At 42.7% G+C, this 24,334-nt stretch overlaps 1 protein-coding gene and 1 non-coding gene across 5 annotated transcripts in view; both read left to right on the top strand.

The window, feature by feature from the left end:
* The first annotated feature begins 2,996 nt into the window (after window positions 1–2,996).
* The window catches only part of ksr1a (kinase suppressor of ras 1a), a 46,283-nt gene continuing 24,945 nt past the window's right edge, over window positions 2,997–24,334 (top strand). For all 4 annotated transcript variants that reach the window (XM_046319929.1, XM_046319937.1, XM_046319922.1 and 1 more), the window contains exon 1: window positions 2,997–3,445. In XM_046319929.1, the coding sequence (XP_046175885.1) occupies window positions 3,236–3,445 (210 nt within the window). In that variant the 5' untranslated portion in view covers window positions 2,997–3,235. The remainder of the gene's footprint in view (window positions 3,446–24,334) is intronic.
* On the top strand, window positions 4,715–4,785 carry trnat-ugu. Its single transcript has one exon. It is a non-coding gene; the product is annotated as a tRNA-Thr (tRNA).

A 24,334-nucleotide genomic window follows, 5' to 3' on the forward strand; every position in this document is an offset into this window, starting at 1 on the left:
ACATCAACACTGACTGAGAACTGCCACTGATTTTTTTGCAGGTTTACTTCTAAGTGCTCTATTTGAGTCTGCATTTACCATAGATATCCTATTACATTTCTAGGATTAATTAGTTCTAATTCCTAAAAATATGGTGTTTACCATTTTAAATATGGTATGTCAGACATATCACTTTTATTTCTGTTTTACGTAAATACTTGTGCTTTCATGCTTGGTACAAAGTAATTACACAGGTTATTTCTCTGGAATAAGCCTAATGTAAACTGTTGCCATTTTATTCCGTTTCTCATGTCCAATGCATCTCCCGACTTAACAAGGACTATTTGTGATAGTAATCAATGCTGCTCAGTAAAATTATTCAATCTCACTGCCTCTACTTTTTCGACTAAGTTAAAGGCCCAGTGTAGAAGATGTGATTTTTCTGTGTTTTATATATATTACCACACAGAGGTTGGAACAATATTGTGAAACTTATCATAATACCCTTTTAGTGTACTAGATATTTCAAATGACCACCTGAAATTTCTGCCTGTTTTGGTGGGATGGAGTGTTGGCCTGCCTGGTGACATCACCAGGGGGTAAATTAGATAATAACCCAATAAGTAGTTCCAAACCTCTCTTCCAATAACAGCTAGATTTCTGATTTCCCCTCCCCACTCAGACCACCCCCAGACTGTCCTAGCAAAATTATTCCTTGAGAAAATGCTCTTTGCAACGAAGCTATTTTGGTTTATTTTTTACAATTTCCATTTAAAACAATCACAGTAAAGTACTTAAATGTTACATAAATAATTTAATATTGAGATCAAAACGGCTGCATTGGATCTTGAATGGTTTTGGAGTTTGCCCACTGAGCTCTAACGGCAAACCTACTTTGCCCAGTAGATGGTGCTCTACACAAATGTATTTAACTTCATCGCATCTGCATCTCATGTGCAGTTTTTTCCTCATTGCATTTCTTCCGATAGTACTGTATGACACATCAGTGTTGTTTCTCTTTTGATATCATGCTAATCTCTACCATATTCCCCCCAGTATCTTGATTGTTCTTGCTCTTCTGTTTTGTAGTTCTATTCTTTATTCCTCCCTTGCCGTCAGTCTTTCTTTGTCTCTGCATGGCCTCCCGCGGTAGTCATTGCCACCCCTGTCCTGAAGGGGGCTCCAGCCTGTATGTGTTGTAGTGGCAACTGGGCAAGCAGGGCTGGCTATGGCTGAGTGACATGCATGTTGGTGTGATTAAGCCTGTCAGGCCTTTATGCTGCTAATTGCATGGCAACTGCAGATGGAGCTTTAATCTAAGCCTGACTGTCCACCCTGCTCCTCAGATCATGCCTGGTTCTAGTGTCCCCCTCCCTGTCCGAGGTTAGGATTGGGATGTTTAATGTCCCTTTTTACATATGCGGTGTGTCTAAACTAGACATGTGAACCTCACACTCAAGACTTTACAATTTAGATTGTACAGGTAGGCTGTGTTGTTATGGAGCAGCAGTCCCAGTGTCTGTGGCCCTTCCTGGGCTCATCCTCTCTTCTCAGACCTGCAGGGTTGGCTCAGGAGATCCCCGTCACAAAAGGACACGCAATCAGATTGTCCACAATCCAATTGAATCTGATGCAACGCTGCCTGGGAGGCTTGCCCCTACACTAAGATGCAGCAGCCTGGCTGGCCAATCGGGCTGCAGTACAAACCGCCCAAAAGGCCGCCAGGCCGAGTGGGCTGGCAAAAGGATGTGTGTGTCTACCCTCAGCTCAGCAAGTCATGTCAACAAGCTGACAAGTGCCTCCTTTCCTCACTCGTCCTATTGCTTTCAGACCAAATTGTCAGCTTTTCCGTAAATGAGGCCTTGCTGAATTTGGGGGAATTCTAACATTGAGAAAATGCTTTGCTTACCTTGATGCTCTCTGTGCTTTACCCTTGGCAAGAATGTAACAAGCTCAGTCCAATACACACAAAAAAGGAGAGCACGTTTCTGGAAACGAGACTTACTCTTTGAGTGTGTAGGTGATGTAAAAGGTGGCAGAGTCTCCGGAGTCTAAGCCAGGACACACGTTGATGTCAGTGTGTGTCTCTAGTCAGCATTGCTATGTGGGGCTGAGAAAGCAAGAGGAGAGCGGTCACATACCCTGAAGGTGACAGTGGGACCTTATAGGGGATTACCTTGTAATCTGCATTTAGGATGAGTGCCTACTAAAATAGCTTATTTTGTGCTCTGATCTCTCTCGATGTAGTGGCTAAGTGTGTGGAGTCATAAGCCAGCACCCACATGTGCTTATCCAGGACAGGGCTCACTCATAAGGGCTTACATTCACCAGACTGCAGCTCAAATCTTGCCTTTGTGATCCTATCACCTATCCCACTCTCATACATGTGCAGTTTTGTTCCTCTCCGAGTTAACATTATGGGGAAACCCTGCACCCTGGTCATTTCATTTAAGGTGGGATGCAGGCAGTGTGTTTAAGGAAAGCAAGGCATTGTTTATAGTCCTGTGTCAGAAATAAGAGAGGAGAGGGTAAGTGATGTAGATGGAGAATTCCAGGGACACATCACATGTGCTTACAGATCCGGAGTGAACATTGCTGGCCCTCACACCGATTCACTCCACAATGTGATTGGGTCTAATTCTGCACATTATAGCATGTCAAGTAGCAATTGTCAAGTTCACAGGTTGTGGAGTATTATTGTGCTAATATGACTGGGTAGTATACTGCAGTAGATCTCGGCATCATCGCTTCTTGTTCTATGGAGCGATATACTTCAGCTCAAGGTGTGTGTGGTGAGGATAATTTGTTGGCAAGACTTTATAAGAAAATATTTTATTGGTCCTCTCAAACAGGCTAGAGAACCAGCGACGTTTAGTCAGGACAATATGCCCAAACTGAGACACGTATTTATTAAGCCCCAAATCAGCGGATGCCCAGCCATATTAAAAAACTTCATTTCCCGAACTGCAACGGGTCCGTGATGTCTCCAACAGCTGACAGACGATAAAAGCCTAGGCGAGAGCTTTCAGCAGGGGGAGAGAGTCTCTCGGCAAGAGAATATACAACCCGAACACTGTTGGACTTTGGATTGCTTTGGACCAGGATATTGATATCGAACATTTGTATTTCTATATCCGAATTTGGCGCTTTTTCTGCTCAATTTTGGGATATTTGTTAAGTTCCATAACATTGCGTAGCTGGTGCATGTGCATTTTAAAGTGCATCTACCCCCTAAAGCCGTGCCCAATGCCGAGGAATGGATAGTGTGTCTGATAAAGGTGGAAAGATGGTCGAGAGTGATGAGCAGTCGGAGAGGGATAGTGGCGGTGGCGCAGCGATGGCCGCGCTACACCAATGCGAACTCATCCAGAACATGATTGAAATCTCCATCTCCAGTTTACAGGGGCTCCGGACCAAATGCGCCGCGTCCAATGACCTCACACAGCAAGAGATACGTACTTTAGAGGTAATTAACTCTTGAAAACGCATAAATACGGCGGTCCAAACTGCGGAGTTATACGTATGTCTTCTTGGGCTGCATTTCTTTGGTGGCTAAGCTAGGCACTCCATCAATTTCCTCATGTTTTGCACAATACACTGCAGTTGTTTGCTGTATTGCGCGATGCTATACATGATTATTTAAAGAATAGGCCTACATTTAAACATGCACGGCGACTTCCCACATTGTCTACTATTGATATAGCTATAAATGGACATTGTCACTGACGTTGATCTGGTTACTGTGACCTCTTTCTCGAGGTGAAATATTTGGCTGGAAACCCTGGAATTTTTGCAGCAATGTATTGCGTGTTGATGGAACGGGCCAAATTACTCACATTTTAATTCTGTTCTTGTTCACGATTCCGCATTTCTGCATCAGACAAGCCAAGTTCGGAGACAAAACGAAATGCAACATGAAATAGCAGAGAATTTCTCGGCAATGGTAAATGCTCCTCATGCCAATAATCTTGATAATTTCCCTGAGTATATTTCTGAGCCAATTTAAGGCCAATATGTTTTTTAATGCGTTCCCTGCACCTGGCTGTGTGAACAAAATAATTTCAGTCGTGTCTGGGATGAGTTGAGTAGCGTGTGCAAACAGTTCTGAGGAACCAGTGTTTAAATTGCGCAACGGGTGATGGCCTACATATCGGCTCCAGTCTTTAGGCCCATAATATGGTAGTGTTTAGTTGGAAAATATTATATCAAAGTAATAAAATAATACGGAAAATGTAGCCTATTATAGAGCAATAACATACTCATGGGCATATACACTGCGTGTACAGAACATTAGGAACACCTTCCTAATATTGAGTTGCACCCCATTTTGCCCCCAGAACAGCCTCAATTCGTCTGGACATGGGTTGAAAGCGTTTCACAAGAATGCTAGACAATGTTGACTCAAATGCTTCCCACAGTTGTCAAGGTGTCTGGATGTCCTTTGGCTGTGGACCATTCTTGATACACCGAGAACTGTTTAGCGTCACACAAAAAAACGGCAGCGTTGCCATTCTTGACACACTCAAACCGGTGCAACTGGCACGTACTACCATACCCCGTTCAAAGGCACTTACATCTTTTGTCTTGCCGATTCACATGCTGAATGGCGCACACATACAATCCATGTCTCAAGGCTAAAAAATAATTATACAATTGGTCTCCCCTTCATATTGACTGATTGTAGTGGATTTAACAAGTGACCTGAATAAGGAATCATAGCTTTCACCTAACGGGTGGTCCTGTAGCTCAGTTGGTAGAGCATGGCGCTTGTAACGCCAGGGTAGAGGGTTCGATCCCCCGGGACCACCCATACGTAGAATGTATGCACACATGACTGTAAGTCGCTTTGGATAAAAGCGTCTGCTAAATGGCATATATTATTATTATTATTATTATTATTAGTCAGTCTGTCATGGAAAGAGCAGGTGTTCCTAATGTTTTGTGCACTCAAGACCCCAAATCAAACTTTTTGTCACATGTGCCAAATATAGCAAGTGTATACCTTTACTGTGAAATGCTTACATAACAAGCCCTTAACCAACAGTGCAGTTCAAGAAGAGGTAAGAAAATATTTACCAAGCAGACTAAAGTTTGTATTTTTTTTATTTTTTTTAAGTAACCCCATTAGAATAACGAATATAAATACATGGGGCACCGGTACCGAGTCAGTATGCAGGGGTACAGGTTAGTTGAGGTAATTTGTACATGTAGTTGGGGGTGAAGTGACTATGCATAGATAATAAACAGTGAGTAGCAGCAGTGTACAAAAGGGAGGGGGGGTCAATGTAAATTGTCTGGTGGAGATTTTATTAATTGTTCAGCAGTCTTATGGCTTGGGGATAGAAGCTGTTGAGGAGCCTTTTGGCCCTAGACTTGGCACTCCGGTTGTGTGTGTGTCAGTTCCTAATAAGGAAATCAGTCAATTGAAGTAATTTCTTTAGGCCCTAATCTATGGATTTCACATGATGGGCCAGGGGAACAGCCATGGGTTGGCCTGGGGGGGCATAGGCCTGGGCTGGCATGGTCTGTGGTTATGAGGCCAGTTGGATGTACTGCCAACTTCTCTAAAATTATGTTGGAGGCGGCTTATGGTAGAGAAATTAACATTCAGTTCTCTAGCAACAGCTATGGTGGACATTCCTGCAGTCAGCATGCCAATTGCATGCTCCCTCAACTTGAGACATCTGTGGCATTTTATTGTTCACCTGTGTAATGATCATGCTGTTTAATCAGCTTCTTGATATGCCACACCTGTCAGGTGGATGGATTATTTTGGCAAATGAGAAATTCTCACTAACAGGAATGTAAACAAATTTGTGAACAACATTTGAGTTTTTTTTGTGTGTGTGGAACATTTCTGAGATGTTTTATTTCAGCTCATGAACATTGGAACCAACACTTATATTTTTGTTCAGAATATTCTCAGCTGTTATGACATTTGTCCAGCCTGCATTCAGTCGCCAACATCCACAAAGATGTATCAATAACCTACTCTTTATGCAAATTAAATTATACTACTGATATGCTTTCGTGCTCATCACATTTGAATGAGATTGTCAGGTTTCTATTTGAGGAAAGCACAGGCTATTACTCTTCCCTTCAGGGGTTTTTGAAGAGTGCATTTTCTTTACGTTTCATGCATCTTCAACAAGGTTCGGACTTCTTGAGTGGTCATTGAACAGCAACACGAGTTATGGTAAACCTGTTTCAGGACAAAGAAAGACTTCAAGTGAGTGTCAGAAATAGAAAGCAATGAGTGGGTGCTCTAGGCTCACTCTACAGTACGCCTTTTACCGTCACCACACACACTGCCACTTTCACTTCTTCCTTCACACTGGGTTTTCTTGTTAGTTCAGGATGTCCATCACTGAGAAACTGGATCGTTATGGTCTACTCACCCTGCCTTATAGACATTCAACCAGCAACGATCTGATAACAAGTTCAAACAGGTGCCATTAATACAGGTAACGAGTGGAGGACAGAGGAGCCTCTTAAAGAAGTTACAGGTCTGTGAGAGCCAGAAATCTTGCTTGTTTGTAGGTGACCAAATACTTATTTTCCACCATAATTTGCAAATAAATTCATTAAAAATCCTACAATGTGATTTTCCCCCCTCATTTTGTCAGTCATAGTTGAAGTGTACCTATGATGAAAATTACAGGCCTCTCTGATCTTTTTAAGTGGGAGAACTGGCACAATTGGTGGCTGACTAAATACTTTTTTGCCCCACTGTATACCCTGATCCCATCTTCACACCCCCTGAACCAGACAAATGTGGGGATGCTGGAAAGAATATCGGTAGTATTACAGCACCAAACTGAAGCACTAGTTTTAGTCAAAGTATTTCATAGGTCCAAAAGCCCGAACCATCTGGGTTGAATCACCCCCATCTGTTTGTTTGAGAAGATTGTAGTGACAATTGGAGCAGAGAGAGATGTTAACCATAAGTCGCCCAGATCTGTCTTGGGCTTGACCATAAAATCCTAACTGGCAGAAATCTGACAAGCCTGTCAGCTTGACACTCCCATAGGGCTCCACAAGTGTTCTCATGAGTCCCGTGTATATAACAGCAGAGTGGAAAATATCAATTGTCAATCCAGCTAAATGGCCTAACTGATCAGTTAATTTGTGTGATGAATGAGAGAAGTGAATAGCGACGGGTTAAAGTGTCTGTCACAGTTGTGTTGCAAAACAGGGGCATCTCTCCCAGAGACCCGCACTTGAGCGCAATCAAGAGAGGCTTGAACTCGCATTATACTCTTACTGAAAGAGCTTTATTATGGCACTCCATCCATGGCTGTTTTTTTACTGTGTGCCTTGCCGGTGAAAAGATAATGGTGCTTTGCTCTCCAAATGGAGTACTGCAAGGTGGTGCTTCAGTTTTCACACACTAATCCCTGTCTGACTCTTGACATCTCTCACACACCCCCTCTGTCTGTCTGTCTGTCTGTCTGTCTGTCTGTCTGTCTGTCTGTCTGTCTGTCTGTCGTTCTGTCTGTCTTTCTGTCTGTCTTTCTTTCTGTCGTTCTGTCTGTCGTTCTGTCTGTCGTTCTGTCTCCATGTTGGCCTGTTCTTTGTTATGTCTCCCTGTCGTTGTCTCTGTGGCTGTGAATCAGTATGTCTGTTACACTTTAGCAATGAATGACACTAGATGATATCCAATAATAATTCAAACAGCCTCTAGGGACAGATTAAATACTTTGTAGGGAAGGTTACTCTAAAAGCTTGAACATAGTTTTTTTTTTCTTACAGGTTATACAGTGCCTTCAAATTGTTCACACCCCTAGACTTTTTCTACATTTTGTTACAGCCTGAATTTAAAATTGATTCAGTTGAGCTTTTGTGTCACTGGCCTACACACAATACCACATAATATCAAAGTGGAATTATGCTTTTTGAATTTTTTTCATTTTTCAATAACAAATGAAAAGCTGAAATGTCATGAGTCAACAAGTATTCAACCCCTTTGTTATAGAGTTCAGGAGTACACATTTGCATAATGAGTTGCATGGACTCACTCTGTGAATGACAACCTCATCTCTATACCCCACACATACAATTATCTGTAAGGTCCCTTAGTCGCGCAGTGAATTTCAAACACAAATTCAACCACAAAGACCAAGGAGGTTTTACAATGCCTCGCAAAGAGCAGCAACTATTGGTAGATGTGTTTAAAAAATTAATGAAAAACAGACAGGGAATGTCCCTTTGAGCATGGTGAAGTTATTAATTACACTTTGGATGGTGTATCAATACACCCAGTCACAACAAAGATGCAGGCGTCATTCGTACCTCAAGTTGCCGGAGAGGAAGGAAACCACTCAGGGATTTTACCATGAGGCCAATGGTGACTTTTTAAAACATTTACAGAGTTTAATGGCTGTTACAGTAGAACTGAGGATGGATCAACATTGTAGTGTCTAGGGTTGCACATTTTGGGGTATATTCAGAGGTGGAACATTTGTGTTGGAATATATGGGAAACAATGGAAATGCATGCAAATTAATATTAATACAATTTAAATGTATATGTTTTTTTTTATTGGATATATTTACCATATATGGAGACAGAAACATAAACCTTTTACCTTATCATAAGTAGACAATTACAAATGAGTAAATCCTTCCAATAGATTTTTTATTTACGAATTGAACTTTAATTAAATGAGTTGACTCTTCACATGGGATGATTTCACTGAACAACAAAAGAAAGGGAATATTGAATGATCCCCAAAGATCCATCGCTTCTCCCAAAAAAGATTTCAACATACATCTGTAAAATTATAGTCTAGAAACTAAGGCTTTGGTTGTCTTCCTCTCCGGCTTCCATGTCTTCTCCCTGGACCTCCACAATGTCCACCTCTTGAACATCAGACTCTTGAGGCCTCATCTTCACTGTCACTTTCCAACCTTGTTGAGGATGGCACGTTATCAGGCTCAAAAAGCCTTCAATTCGCCCGGATGGCCACCAATTTTTCAAAAAAAGAAACATCCCTTTTTCAGGACCCTGTTCTTCAAAGGTAATTCATAAAAATCCAAATAACTTCACAGATCTTCATTGTAAAGGGTTTAAACACTGTTTCCCATGCTTGTTCAATGAACCATAACAATTCATGAACATGCACCTCTGGAACGGTCATTAAGACACTAACAGCTTCCAGACGCTAGGCAATTTAGATCACAGTTATGAAGACTTAGGACTCTAAAGAGGCCTTTCTACTGACTCTGAAAAACACTAAAAGAGAGATGCCCAGGGTCCCTGCACATCTGGCAGAACGTGCCTTAGGCATGCTGCAAGGAGGCATGAGGACTGCAGATGTGGCCAGGGCAATAAATTGCAATGTCCATACTGTGAGCCGCCTAAGACAGCGCTACAGGGAGACGGGACTGACAGCTGATCGTCCTCACAGTGGCAGACCACGTGTAGCAAAACCTGCACAGGATCAGTACATTCGAACATCACACCTGCGGTACAGGTACAGGATGGCAACAACAACTGCCTGAGTTACACCAGGAACGAACAATGCCTCAATCATCAGTGCTCAGACTGTCTGCAATAGGCTGAAAGAGGCTGGACTGAGGGCTTGTAGGCAGGTGGAAGGCAGGTCCTCACCACACATCACCGGCAACAATGTTTCCTCTGGGCTAAAACCCACCATCGCTGGACCAGACAGGACTGTCAAAAAGTGCTCTTCACTGACGAGTTGTGGTTTTGTCTCACCAGGGGTGATGGTCGGATTCGCATTTATCGTCGAAGGAGTGAGCATTACATCGAGGCCTGTACTCTGGAGCGAGATTGATTTGGACTTGGAGGGTCTGTCATGGTCTGGGGCGGTGTGTCACAGCATCATCGGACTGAGCTTGTTGTCATTGCAGGCAATCTCAACACTGTGTGTTACAGGGAAGACATCCTCCCTCATGTGGTACCCTTCCTGCAGGCTCATCCTGACATGACCCTCCAGCATGACAATGCCACCAGCCATACTGCTCGTTCTGTGCGTGATTTATTGCAAGACAGGAATGTCATTGTTCTGCCATGGCCAGTGAAGAGCCTGGATCTCAATCCCATTGAGCATCCCTGTTGGATCGGAGGGTGAAGGCTAGGGTCATTCCTCCCAGAAATGTCTGGGAAATTGCAGGTGCCGTGGTTTTAGATTGGGGTAACATATCACAGCAAGATCTGGCAAATCTGGTGCAGTCCATGAGGAGGAGATGCACTGCAGTACTTAATGCAGCTGGTGGCCACACCAGATACTGACTGTCCCTTTGTTCCGGGACACATTATTCCATTTCTGTTAGTCACATGTCTGTGGAACTTGTTTCCGTTTATGTCTGTTGTTGAATCTTGTTATGTTCATACAAATATTTACACATGTTAAATTTGCTGAAAATAAACGCAGTTGACCGTGAGAGGATGTTTCTTTTTTTGCTGAGTTTACATCATCCAGCAGGATCCTCTTCATGGGGCTGTCCATGTCGGCAGACTGTGTTATGGCCATTTCTTGGAGAGACTCCCCCCCCCCCCCCCAGCAGTCTGGACATGATGACAACACCACCCCAACAGGAGTTGCTGGGCAGCTTCAATGTGGTGCTCTTATTCTTCTCACTTTGCTTGGTGAGGTAGATTGCTGCTATAACTTGATGACCCTTCACATACCTAACCATTTCCTTAGCTCTCTTGTAGAGTGTATCCATTGTTTTCAGTGCCATGATGTCCTTGGGGAGCAGATTCAATGCATGAGCAGCACAGCCAATGGGTGTGATGTGAGGGTAGGACTCCTCCACCTTAGACCAACCTGCCTCCATGTTCGCAGCATTGTCTGTCACCAGTTCAAATACTTTCTGTGGTCCATGGTCAGTGATGAACCTTCAGCTCATCTGCAATGTAGAGACTGGTGTGTCTGTTGTCCCTTGTGTCTGTGCTCTTGTAGAATAATGGTTCAGGGGTTGAGATGATGTCCTCAATTATTCCTTGCCCACGAACATTCGACCACCCATCAGAGATGATTGCAATACAGTCTGCTTTCTCTATGATTTGCTTGACCTTCACTTGAACTCTGTTGAACTCTGCATCCAGCAAATGAGTAGATAAGGCATGTCTGATTGGAGGGGTGTATGCTGGGCTAGGAACATTCAGAAATCTCTTCCAATACCTGTGAGCATCAGAGGTGAACCAGTTGCATACACAGCTCAAGCAAGACATTCATCAGCATTTCTCTGACTCCGTTCCTCCATTGAGTCAAGAAATCTTCTGATTCCTGTTGCTATCGATAAGGTGTCTGATTCATCATTTTCACCTCAAATAGAAGTAGAGGGACTTTTGTCAGAGGTTGCTTGTTTTGAGCGCTAAAGGAACTTTATCCGCTTGTCCAGATGATTCTGCATCTTTGTTGCATTCTTCAAGTTATTTGGCACAGTATTTGCAAATGTACACAGCTTTTCCATCTACATTAGCTGCAGTGAAATGTCTCCACACATCAGATAGTGCCCGTGGCATTGTCCTGTAAAGATAAGAAAAAAATGACTAAAAAATAAACATATACAATTCCATGTACAGATAAATAGTTAAGCAGTTAGATTAAACTCCTTTTAAGATATATGTTTTAAAATGAAACATGTATGGAAACCGGTGAATTAACACTCTTCAGTTAACAGGCTCAATCAAGCTAAATCCCACATGGTAGCAAAAACTAACTAGCAGAAATTGTTCACAAGTTAGAAATAATTTAAACACACTTTGCTGTAGGCTACTATTCACTAGTTAACAGAAAATCATGTATGTCATAAAATATATTCACCCCACCCAGTATTGTAATCATAACTTACCAGAAAGCATGTAGTCCTTGGCTCAGACAGTGTAGTAGTGTGGGCTCAATAGCATCTCATTAGTGTGCAAGATCTTGAGAATCAGCTGTACATATCATGGAAGAGTGAACTTCACATGTGATGGAAGAATGCACTGCATGCAGAGGGTTGCAATTCCATTGAATTGGGGATAGTTTAACCAAAATATGCCACAAGACCTAGAATTGCCTTATGTGTATCCCACAAAAAAAGGTTCACTGTTATAAGCTAACCTTTTTGATGAATGTAAGCTAAATTCCCCAAATTCCTGGGCTTAACGTCTCATGGAAAAATTCTGGAAATTGACCGTTAAGTTTCCAACCCTTCGCAACCCTAGTAGTTACTCCACAATACTAACCTAAATGACAGATGTTCCAAAACATGCATCCTGTATGCAATAAGGCACTAAAGTAAAACTGAAGAAATGTGGCAAAGAAATTAAGTTTACATCCTGAATACAAAGTGTTATGTTTGTGGCAAATCCAACACCTCACTGAGTACCACTCTCCATACTTTCAAGCATGGTGGTGGCTGCATGATGTTATGGGTATGCTTGTCACCGGCAAGGACTTGGGAGGTTTTTTTGTTTAAAAAAGGAAACAGAATGAAGCTAAGCACAGGCAAAAATCCTAGAGGAAAACCTTGTTGTCTGCTTTCCAACAGATGCTCAGAGACATTCACTTTTCAGCAGGACAATAACCTAAAACTCAAGTCCAAATTTACACTTGAATTGCTTACCAAGACGAAATTGAATGTTCCCGAGTGGCCTAGTTACAGTTTTGACTTGAATTGTCTTGAAAATCTATGGCAAGACTTGAAAATGGCTGTTTAGCAATGATCAACAACCAACTTGACAGAGCTTGAAGAATTTTTTTAAAATAATAATGTGCAAAATATTGTACAATCCAGATGTGCACATTTCTTAGACTTACCCAGAAAGACTCACAGCTGTAATCGCTGCCAAAGGTGATTCTATCGTGTATTGGCATAAATGAGATTTCATGAAAGAAATGCAGAACTGTCTAAAATCATGTTTTCGCTTCATCATTATGGGCTATTGTGTGGAGAGAGAAAAAAAATATTCATTCCATTTTGAATTTGAGGCTGTAACACAACAAAATGTGGAATAAGACGAGGGATATGAATACTTTCTGAATGCACTGTATGTAGCCTAGCCTATATAGACATATAACATGATAAAGATTATATTATATCGGTCACAACAACCAGACTTCTGACTCTTCATTTGAATCTTGCTTGCGTAGGTGTCCTTTGATATACATTTTCTTCCGTGAGTCTTTTGGATTAGTGCATCACCATGTTATCTGTGCAGATAATCCATCCCTGAGCCTATCCTAATAATCAGCAGATAGAAATGCATCATCTGTTTTGTCTTCTCATGATGTTGGAAAGAGTTTTGCTGCGCTGCTCGTGGTGTGAGCTATTGTGGCTGTGTCTATATTTAGACGTCTTTCTTCCTACGCATTTTCAGGGTTGGTTGTTAAATAAGGAAATCAAATGACGTGCAAAGAGGCTATGCTGAGAGGGGAGGGCAGGGCGGAAGGGGGGGGGGGATCAAAGCCAATCAGCTGGGCTGCTTCTTTACAACATAGCAACTGCTGTGTCTGAGGCCTAGGAGGAGACCGACTGGGGAGAATATGGCCATCACCAGAGAAGAAACAAGCAAATCATTGCAGCATTATCCACACTATTTCAGTTTCCTCTTTTTGTATTGGGAAAACAAACGGTACAATCCAGCAGTCGGATTGCATTGTGTGGAAATCATGGTCGTTTTACCCCAGCAGGCGGCTTTTGAGCTATTCTTAAACATGTTGAGGATGTAGTGTTTCTCTGCATCTGGTAATTTTGAGGTCTGCAGTATTTGTGTAATGGGGAAGGAGGATTTGCATGACATGGCAGAAAACAAGAGGTTCCGTTGCCCTGTTCAAGCAAGCTTCCTTCCTACCCATTCCTTTCTGTTTTTTCTTCCTATCTTCAAGGACCATGACATAATTCCATTTCTAGATCGGATATATTACATTTGGGTAACATTTGACATACATTTGCTTCTATACCTGTGTAATAAAACTGCAATAGCTTTGTAATTGCTTAGTACCAGAATTGGGCATTTTGTTTGTTCTTATTACTCAAGTGGAATAAGGAATAGTGCCTATTCCTCATTCCTGTTAGAAGGGTTCTATATACAGCATGGTTACACAATTAATGTATTTGAGGCATTTTGTGTTTCTCAATTGAAATCAGTTTAATCTAAATTCCTAAATAATGATGCGTTGCTCTCTAACAGAAAGTGCCTTAGATTTAGAGAACCATTTCGATTCAGAGAATGATGCAACACCAGCTCGAACACCTACTCTTAAGTTCTATGGGAATTGCCTGGTTAGATAATAATGCATGTTTGGTTTCAAATGTAACTCAGGAGAAGATGTAACAGTATAATTTTAAACCGTCCCCTCGCCCATACCCGGGCGCGAACCAGGGACCTTCTGCACATATCGACAACAGTCACCCACGAAGCATCGTTACCCATCGCTCCACAAAAGCCGCGGCCCTTGCAGAGCAAGGGGAACTACTACTTCAAGGTCTCAGAGCAAGTGACGTAACCGATTGAAACGCTATTTAGCGCACACCGCTAACTAAGCTAGCCGTTTCACATCCGTTACAAAGACACGCATTAGCCTGCCCCCGTGCTGTTCTAACTGACTTATGTCAACGTGTAACCCAAAACACTCAACAATGATCTTCCAATTGATTCAGGGCCTTGATGCAATTGCAATCTTTAAATTGTCCTATTGTGTTGTATGTCTTGAGACAGCAGTAAAGCGGGGTCCGAAATTATTGACACGCTTGATAAAAATGAGCAATTAGAACTGTGGAAAATAATTACTAAAAAATACTGAGCTATATTTTGCACTCCAAAAAAATGGGCAAATATTTTTTAATACTAATATAATTGCTCAGAGAAAGAGATTTTCTTTAACATGAAATAATAACAAAATCTCAAAGGTAGGGTCAAAATTGACAGCCCTAAAAATTCTTAGAAATAAAGTATCTAAAAGTGTAGTATTTGGTCCCATATTCCTACTACATCAAGCTTGTCACTCTACAAACTTGTTGGATGCATTTGCAGTGTTTCAAAATTATTTTGTGCCCAGTAGAAATGACTGGTAAATAATGTATTGTCATTTTGGAATCACTTTTATTGTAAATAAGAAAATAATATGTTTCTAAACACTTACGTTAATGTGGATGCTACCAAGACTACGGATAACCCAGAATTAATTGTGGTTAATGATGAATGAGAAAGTTACAGAGAGTCAAAGATCATACCGCCAAAATATGCTAACCTCTCACCATTGCCAATAACAGGGGAGGTTAGCATGTCCTGGTGGTATGATATATATTTTTTGAGCATACAATAAAGCAGTGTTGAAATGATTAATTTCATAGTCATTATTGCTTATCAAGATGAGCAGTAATGTTCACACACTTAAAATTTCTGAGCTTTGTATGGTGTGTCGGCAAGGCCGGGCTGTGTGTTGCTGGGGCTGTCGCTAGGACAAACCAGACGGGGACTAACCTTACACAACATAAGGACAGAGGATTAGTGGCAGCAGCCAGCCAATCCCCCAGCCCCTCCCTGTGGGGTCAGCCAGCGATGACGGAGGGGTCAGTGCAGTGGGCCATTGTCTCTGACAGTTACCCACGGACGATGGGCGCCCAGCCCCGCCACAAAGCCCGTGGCACATGTGACCCTTCCTCCCTCCCTGCACCATGCGTCACTGTGCCTCCATCCATCGTGCCACAATGGTGGTGGGCTGTGGTGATCTGTGGCATATTCATGTTGTTACCTGGGGCTGCTTAATATGCAGTATCACGTCACAGCCGTTTGTTAACATTTAGGCCCATCACAAAGGCCTTAATGTGCCATGTTCATTATCTGCCAGATCACAGTGCTGTGCTGCCCTGAGACCATTGCACACAGTGGCTGTGACGGGGGCCGCCCACATTTTATTAATGCTACTTTGGACCGCATGGGCCCAGCGGATAAGGGCAGATTAAGCTATAGGCGAAAAGAAAAACGCAACAAAGCCTCCTTGTCACATGGTCCTGCCTCCTTGTCACATGGTCCTGCCTCCTTGTCACTTGGTCCTGCCTCCTTGTCACTTGGTCCTGCCTGGTCCTGCCTGCTTGTCACATGGTCCTGCCTGCTCCTCCCTGCTTGTCACTTGGTCCTGCCTGCTTGTCACATGGTCCTGCCTGCTTGTCACTTGGTCCTGCCTGCTTGTCACTTGGTCCTGCCTGCTTGTCACTTGGTCCTGCCTGCTTGTCACTTGGTCCTGCCTGCTTGTCACTTGGTCTTGCCTCCTTGTCACTTGGTCCTGCCTCCTTGTCACTTGGTCCTGCCTCCTTGTCACTTGGTCCTGCCTCCTTGTTACATGGTCCTGCCTGCTTGTCTACTTGGTCCTGCCTGCTCGTCACATGGTCCTGCCTGCTCGTCACATGGTCCTGCCTGCTCGTCACATGGTCCAGCCTCCTTGTCACTTGGTCCTGCCTGCTTGTCACATGGTCCTGCCTGCTTGTCACATGGTCCTGCATGCTTGTCACATGGTCCTGCCTGCTTGTCACATGGTCCTGTCTGCATGTCACATGGTCCTGTCTGCATGTCACATGGTCCTGCCTGCTTGTCACATGGTCCTGTTTGCTTGATGGTGATACTATTGTGTGCTGATGAGTTCTTGTACCTATTCCAGTTACAAAGACATGTAGTATTTAAAAAAAAAAATTGTACATTTTTATTTTCTGACTAAAACAATGTTTTGGAAGAGAACCATCAAACACTCATGGACACACTTCCACATTTATTTTGCTCTTGAAAATGGAGCATTGATCATGGTTTGATTTACAATTGTGAAGACAAAAGCCAGCACATAATACCAGATGAATGGTGCAGTTTGTGGGCTTCTGTGGGGCAGATTCAGAATCCATGTGGGTCATATGCCCACCATGACCACAGATGGCAGATGCTTTTAAAAACTGCTGTACAGTTCTGAGGGGACCAAAGGATAATGGCACATAACATGTGACAATAGAAACTGCAGAGAGTCATGTATATTTGAAGGGGGCTTCTATTACCACAGAGATTGTTTTATCTTTGAGAAATCTGATATTACCTCATAGTGTACGTTCTGTTTCCCTGGGAAAGAAGTCTTGCACAATTCTCCTGCAGAGAGGCAATGCTGTCATTGGCAAAGACATCAAAGTAAGCCTGTCATCCAATGTTTCTGAGAGTACAAGACGGTTATTTCTGCCGAATCTTGAGGAAACAAATGGAACAGTAGGACTTTGTCCCCTGTGTCAGACAGGCGTTCTGGTGTCTCTCTGGCTGCTCTCTGGTGACTTGGTTCATATTGGCTGTCACTCATCTCCTCAAGGCACTAAAGCGTTTCCACGGTGTTGTTCAACCCCCATTTTCAGACTAACAGGTGGGATCTGAGGCTTGTCAGGCTACCCCATCCCCCACCAGGCTCTCATCTATATGAGTCAATGAGTTCCATCCCCCACCAGGTTCCCATCTATATGAGTCAATGAGTTCCATCCCCCACCAGGTCCCCATCTATATGAGTCAATGAGTTCCATCCCCCACCAGGTTCCCATCTATATGAGTCAATGAGCTCCATCCCCCACCAGGTTCCCATCTATATGAGTCAATGAGCTCCATCCCCAACCAGGTTCCCATCTATATGAGTCAATGAGTTCCATCCTCTACCAGGCTCCTGTCTATATGAGTCAATGAGTTCCATCCCCCACCAGGTTCCCGTCTATATGAGTCAATGAGTTCCATCCCCCACCAGATTCCCATCTATATGAGTCAATGAGTTCCATCCCCCACCAGGTTCCCGTCTATATGAGTCAATGAGTTCCATCCCCCACCAGATTCCCATCTATATGAGTCAATGAGTTCCATCCCCCACCAGATTCCCGTCTATATGAGTCAATGAGTTCCATCCCCCACCAGGTTCCCATCTATATGAGTCAATGAGTTCCATCCTCTACCTAACACAGACCTGTTGTTAGCTGATCATCACAGGGCTGACTGAAGAATCTATCGATTTGTGAATCTGACTGTTACATTTTGAAGCCCGCTGAGGATTTCAGTGTTTTAAAACACACGTCATGTCTGGGATCTGTGGAATGGTACAATGCTACTCCAGCTTTTGATCTTTCTATAGAAAATGTGCTGTTATTCAAATGTTACCTAATAAGATATGTGTGTTTTATTTAGCAGAACTGCAGAATTGTGTCTAGTCTGAGGTGTACTTTTAACAGATATTCCACATCGAGGTGTACGGTCTCAGATTTTCTGTTACATGTCTATGGGAAAATCCCACTCTAAACAATTTGCTGACAACTATGGAGTGAGGTTGCTAGGTAACCTGACAACACTCTTGCACCAGTGTATTGTTCGCTGTGCTGCTGAATGATCCCCATCTACCTCTGTGTGTGTGTGTGTGTGTGTGTGTGTGTGTGTGTGTGTGTGTGTGTGTGTGTGTGTGTGTGTGTGTGTGTGTGTGTGTGTGTGTGTGTGTGTGTGTGTGTGTGTGTGTGTGTGTGTGTGTGTGTGTGTGTGTGTGTGTGTGTGTGTGGTTCTTGTGACGGATGTCTCTGGTGTCCAACTACACAATACCATTATGTTCCACAAATGAGACTGAAAAATACTATCTGCAACTCACAGTTGCAAAATATGAGGAGGAAATTGTCACGTTGGCTGTTACTATGTAGGCCTACTACAAATGTAAAAGTTTTTACAGTTAAAATGTCTCCTGACTCTTTAAACTACACAGAGAGAATTTCAGACAGAAGTCTAATGGATCTAGTGTCATTCCTGCTCTGTGGGAAATGTCATGTGGATCTTCTCAATTTCAGCTCACATCCTGTCACTCCACTAAAAGAAGAGAAGAGATACAGTGAAGAGAGCTTGTTGTCGGCAAGAAGAAGCTTACTGGCCCTCTTGTCCACCCACAGCATGAGGCATCTCATTGGCTAACCTCAAAGGTCAAATGCGTGCACCCAGAACAATGGTTAAAGTCCAGACACATTGTGTCAATTTAAGGAGTTGTGGGCATGGTAGCCTATATGAATAGGATATGGCTCCCTTTAACCAGCCCTGTCAGACAGTCTGTATTTGAAGTGATTCAGTAATATACTATTACCTTCACTGGACATCATACCATTGAGGCTTCAATGGGTCTAGTCAAAAAGAAAATGCTGCTTCCCATTCATATTTGTCCTTCTGTCTGAGTTTGTTGCTCAAAACAAATTGTATTGTCACATCCATGTGTTTAGCAGATGTTATTGCGGGTGTAGTGAAATGCTTGTGTTTCTAGCTCCAACAGTGCAGTTATATCTAACAAGTAATATCTAACAATTTCACAACAATACACTCACATCTAAATAAAGTAATGGAATTAACAATAAATAAATATATGGACGAGCGATGTCAGATCATATCAAGTTCTCTTCAAGTCAACTCTCTTTAACACACTTTCAGTTTATTCACTTCTCAAATAGACTGGGTTTCTTTCTCCCAGTCACACGTCCAGGGGAAGACTAAAAATTTAGCTTTTATTGAGGAGGGCGATCTATGCCCTCAGTACAATTAGTACTTGTCTGGCAGCCGAGGAGCTGGAGTGGTCTATGGAGGGCCCCTTTGCCCAGGCTGTTGACCTGACCCCTCCTCAGGTCCTCCCAGACGCCCACTGTCCTTTCCTCTCTTCCTCTATGCTCCCTTCTCTCTCTCCTACTCTTTCCTCTCGCCTGCAGTGGAGAGGCCTTTGTTAACCGCTGCCGCAGAGCCAAGCTGTCTCTTTCATCCCAAGGCCGCACTTTCTCTCGCCCAAAGTGTGTCTATGTTTCTACAGTGTGTACTACGTGTGTGAGTGAATGAGCTGAGAAAAGGCATGCTTAGCTCATTGTATCTCCAGCACTCGAGAGGTGACTGGTGGGCATAACTGTGAAAAGTACGGGTGCTGGGGTGCGCCCCCTGATAAATTGAAAGAAAAATGGTTCTTCTTCTTCGATTACTCCTTTCTGAACAGACATTAATACAATTATTCCAAATAATACACCAAATATAGAACAGCTTGTTGCGTTGTGGCCATCGATATAATCATAGACAGATTTTGGAACCTCTAACCCTGGCACCTTTACTGTTAAACTAATGGCTTCCCGTCCTGACTTGACTAGGAACTGCCATCTATGAATTATTTTTCTATGTTTGGGTGCAGCGGTCAGTTTGCCTTTCACAAAAATCTAAATACAATCACGAGAGAAACGTAGGCCTACCGTTTGGAAAGCAAATACCTACTTCTGAAAAGAGAAGACTGATCTGTCTGTAGAAGCAAACCACTTCTTTTCTCAACCTTTGAGCGCTTCTGAGTAAACAGCGCTGTTTTTCAATTTAGCTTATCTGGAGATAGTGGCATGAGCGCATTGGCCATCACTGATGAGTAGGCTATGCTTCCTCTGCATCATTGGTTGAGTCAGTGTTACTAACTAGGTTTCCATCCAATTTGCAACAGGTTTTCATGTGAATATTCTCTTTTTCACCAGTGATATGTTTCCACCAAACTGACTTGTTGGGGATAACAAATTGTGTGATGACTTGGTGCACACAGTTTACTTTTTAGCTTAAGTTTTCATGTACCAATAGTTGTCACAGAAACTGTTGTGTTAAATAGCAAACGTGTCTACTCTGGTCTTGGCACGTGTGCATTAGCCAACAGCTCACAGATACAGTGCAGGTAGACTGTGTGGGTACAGTGCAGGTAGACTGTGTGGGTACAGTGCAGGTAGACTGTGTGGGTACAGTGCAGGTAGACTGTGTGGGTACAGTGCAGGTAGACTGTGTGGGTACAGTGCAGGTAGACTGTGTGGGTACAGTGCAGGTAGACTGTGTGGGTACAGTGCAGGTAGGCTGTGTGGGTACAGTGCAGGTAGGCTGTGTGGGTACAGTGCAGGTAGGCTGTGTGGGTACAGTGCAGGTAGGCTGTGTGGGTACAGTGCAGGTAGGCTTGTCTACATGATGAGATTATAATGGATTAGAGTGATAATATTTTTATTTGTCAAACGTCGGTCAAGCATTGATCATCATGTCACCAGAATAAGACCCTCAGTATTTATTGGAAAGGAGCATCAAGATCGCCGTGCACTTTCACCACCCTGTGAAGTTTGTCATTACTTATTTCATCTAGTTTTTAAATTTGAATGTTTAAATGTAACCTCTTATTTAACTAGGCAATTCCGTTAAGAACAAATCCTTATTTACAATGACGGCCTACCCCCTCCAAACCCGGACGACGCTGGGCCGATTGGGCACCACCCCGAACCAGGGAGTCTAGTGACGCCTCAAGCGTCAACATTTTGTGTGTGTGGAAAAATTCTGGGACCTTTTATTTTAGATCATGAAATATGGGACCAACACTTTACATGTTGCACTTATATTTTTTTTTGTGTGTGTGTGTGTGTGTGTGTGTGTGTGTGTGTGTGTGTGTGTGTGTGTGTGTGTGTGTGTGTGTGTGTGTGTGTGTGTGTGTGTGTGTGTGTGTGTGTGTGTGTGTGTGTGTGTGTGTGTGTGTGTGTGTGTGTGTGTGTGTACAGTTGAAGTCAGAAGTTTACATACACCTTAGCCAAATACATTTAAACTCAGTTTTTCACAATTCCTGTTTTTCACAATTTAATCCTAGTAAATATTCCCTGTTTTAGGTCAGTTAGGATCACCACTTTATTTTAAGAATTTGAAATGTCAGAATAATAGTAGAGAGAATGATTTATTTCAGCTTTTATTTCTTTCATCACATTCCCAGTGGGTCAGAAGTTTAAATACACTCAATTAGTATTTGGTAGCATTGCCTTTAAATTGTTTAACTTAGGTCAAACGTTTTGGGTAGCCTTCCACAAGCTTCCCACAATAAGTTGGGTGAATTTTGACCCATTTCTCCTGACAGAGCTGGTGTAACTGAGTCAGGTTTGTAGGTCTCCTTGCTCGCACACGCTTTTTCAGTTCTGCCCACAAATGTTCTATGGGATTGAGATCAGGGCTTGTGATGGCCACTCCAATACCTTCACTTTGTTGTCCATTTTGCCACAACTTTGGAAGTATGCTTGGGGTCATTGTCCATGAAGACCCATTTGCGACCAAGTTTTATCTTCCTGACTGATGTCTTGAGATGTTGCTTCAATATATCCACATTATTTCCCCCCTCATGATGCCATCTATTTTGTGAAGTGCACCAGTCCCTCCTGCAGCAAATCACCCCCACAACATGATGCTGCCATCCCCGTGCTTCACGATTGGGATGGTGTTCTTCAGCTTGCAAGCTTCCCCCTTTTTCCTCCAAACGTAACGATGGTCATTATGGCCAAACAGTTCTATTTGTGTTTCATCAGACCAGAGGACATTTCTCCAAAAAGTACGATCTTTGTCCCCGTGTGGAGTTGCAAACCGAAGTCTGTTTTTTTATGGCTGTTTTGGAGCAGTGGCTTCTTGCTTGCTGAGCGGCCTTTCAGCTTATGTCGATATAGAACTTGTTTTACTGTGGATATAGTTACTTTTGTACCTGTTTCCTCCAGCATCTTCACAGGGTCCTTTGCTGTTGTTTTGGGATTGATTTGCACTTTTCGCACCAAAATACATTAATCTCTAGGGGACATAATGCATCTCCTTCCTGAGCGGTATGACGGCTGCGTGGTCCCCTGGTGTTTATTCTTGCGTACTATTGTTTGTACAGATGAACGTGGTACCTTCAGGCATTTGGAAATTACTCCCAAGGATGAACCAGAGTTGTGGAGGTCTACAATTTTTTTCCCGAGGTCTTGGTTGATTTCTTTTGATTTTCCCATGATGTCAAGCAAAGAGGCACTGAGTTTGAAGGTAGGCCTTGAAAAAGAAATTTGCGGAGTGGTTGAAAAACAAGTTTTAATGACTCCAACCTAAGTGTATGTAAACTTCCGACTTTAAGTATGTGTGTGTGTGTGTGTGTGTGTGTGTGTGTGTGTGTGTGTGTGTGTGTGTGTGTGTGTGTGTGTGTGTGTGTGTGTGTGTGTGTGTGTGTGTGTGTGTGTGTGTGTGTGTGTGTGTGTGTGTGTGTGTGTGTGTGTGTGTGTGTGTGTGTGTGTGTGTGTGTGTACCGATTTCCTTATGAAATGTAACTCAGTGAAATCTTTGAAATTGTTGTGTGTTTGTATTTTTGTTAAGTATATAGATAAAGGAAGAGTATCTTAGGCCTAGCCCCAGAGAGAGCGAGAGATGGAGATATGCCGGTGGCATGCTACGATACCAACATCTCTTTATCCTTGTCAGATATGCTACTGTGTAAAGATATAGGCCTACAGAAAGTCTAATTCGCAATTTTTCGATCACAATATTTTTTATAAAGATAAGTATTATATTGTTAAATTATAGGATTAACTCTGGTAGGCTTAAAACATTCTTCCTCACCTCAAGATCATCTGTCAGAGTCCGATGCAGTGCAGGTGCGCACTGCCTTCATATCATAGGCCTGCAGTATAATAGGCTAATAGCCACACCAAACCATCACAAAAGTTAATATCAAAAGTAAGTCGAGCCATTTGTTTATTTGGAAAATATGAGCAGATATTATATCACAGCAAACACCACATTACAGCTGGAACTTAATTTGTCCAAAGAAAATGGCTCAACAGAAGCAAACAAAACACTTGGGAACTGGTTTAAACCTACGAAGGAAGGATATTGCCTTCCGTACCCAACAAATGACAGCAATAGGCAAATGTTATTTCTTTTACAAAAGGCCTACTTATAACCTGTCTTAAACTAAATACTGAGCACAATTAAAAAGACAGCTCAAACTTAATTTAACCAATGAATATGTCCCAACATAATGAAACAACACCTTTTGCATAATTAAAGAACTGGTTTAGATTAATAAGTAGGCCTACAATAATAATAATGATGATGATAAAACAAATGATTCTAAATACAAAACAATTAAGAAAGTTTCACAATTGCATCCTATCTGAATAGTCAGTTGCACAGTAGCCTACATTTGGGCATTTGTGTGGTATTAAAAAAATACTCTGTCTTCTAAATGAAATGCAATGGCCCTTTTTATTTTCTTCTACCAGACACTGCAAAAATAAAACATCCCCAAATACATGTATGCTCCATTGTATGCCACTACTCAAATGCGATTTCCGATGCATGCAATGCTTTACTATAAAGGGGATTTTTTTCCCGCACACCCCTCCTAGCACCCACAACTCAAAACATCACATTGTATTTATTACTTGTGCCGAATACAACCGGTGTAGACGTGACCGTGAAATGCATCTTCCCGCGGCTACGCTGGTGGGTGGAGTAGAGTGACACCTGGCGGTGCGCTGCTCATTTCATGGCCATGCGGTGCGGCCTGCAGCCCAAGGCGTCCTGCTGTAATGGACACTTCCAGATGGAG

This window comes from Oncorhynchus gorbuscha, linkage group LG02, assembly GCF_021184085.1.
Source record: "Oncorhynchus gorbuscha isolate QuinsamMale2020 ecotype Even-year linkage group LG02, OgorEven_v1.0, whole genome shotgun sequence".
NCBI lineage: Eukaryota > Metazoa > Chordata > Actinopteri > Salmoniformes > Salmonidae > Oncorhynchus > Oncorhynchus gorbuscha.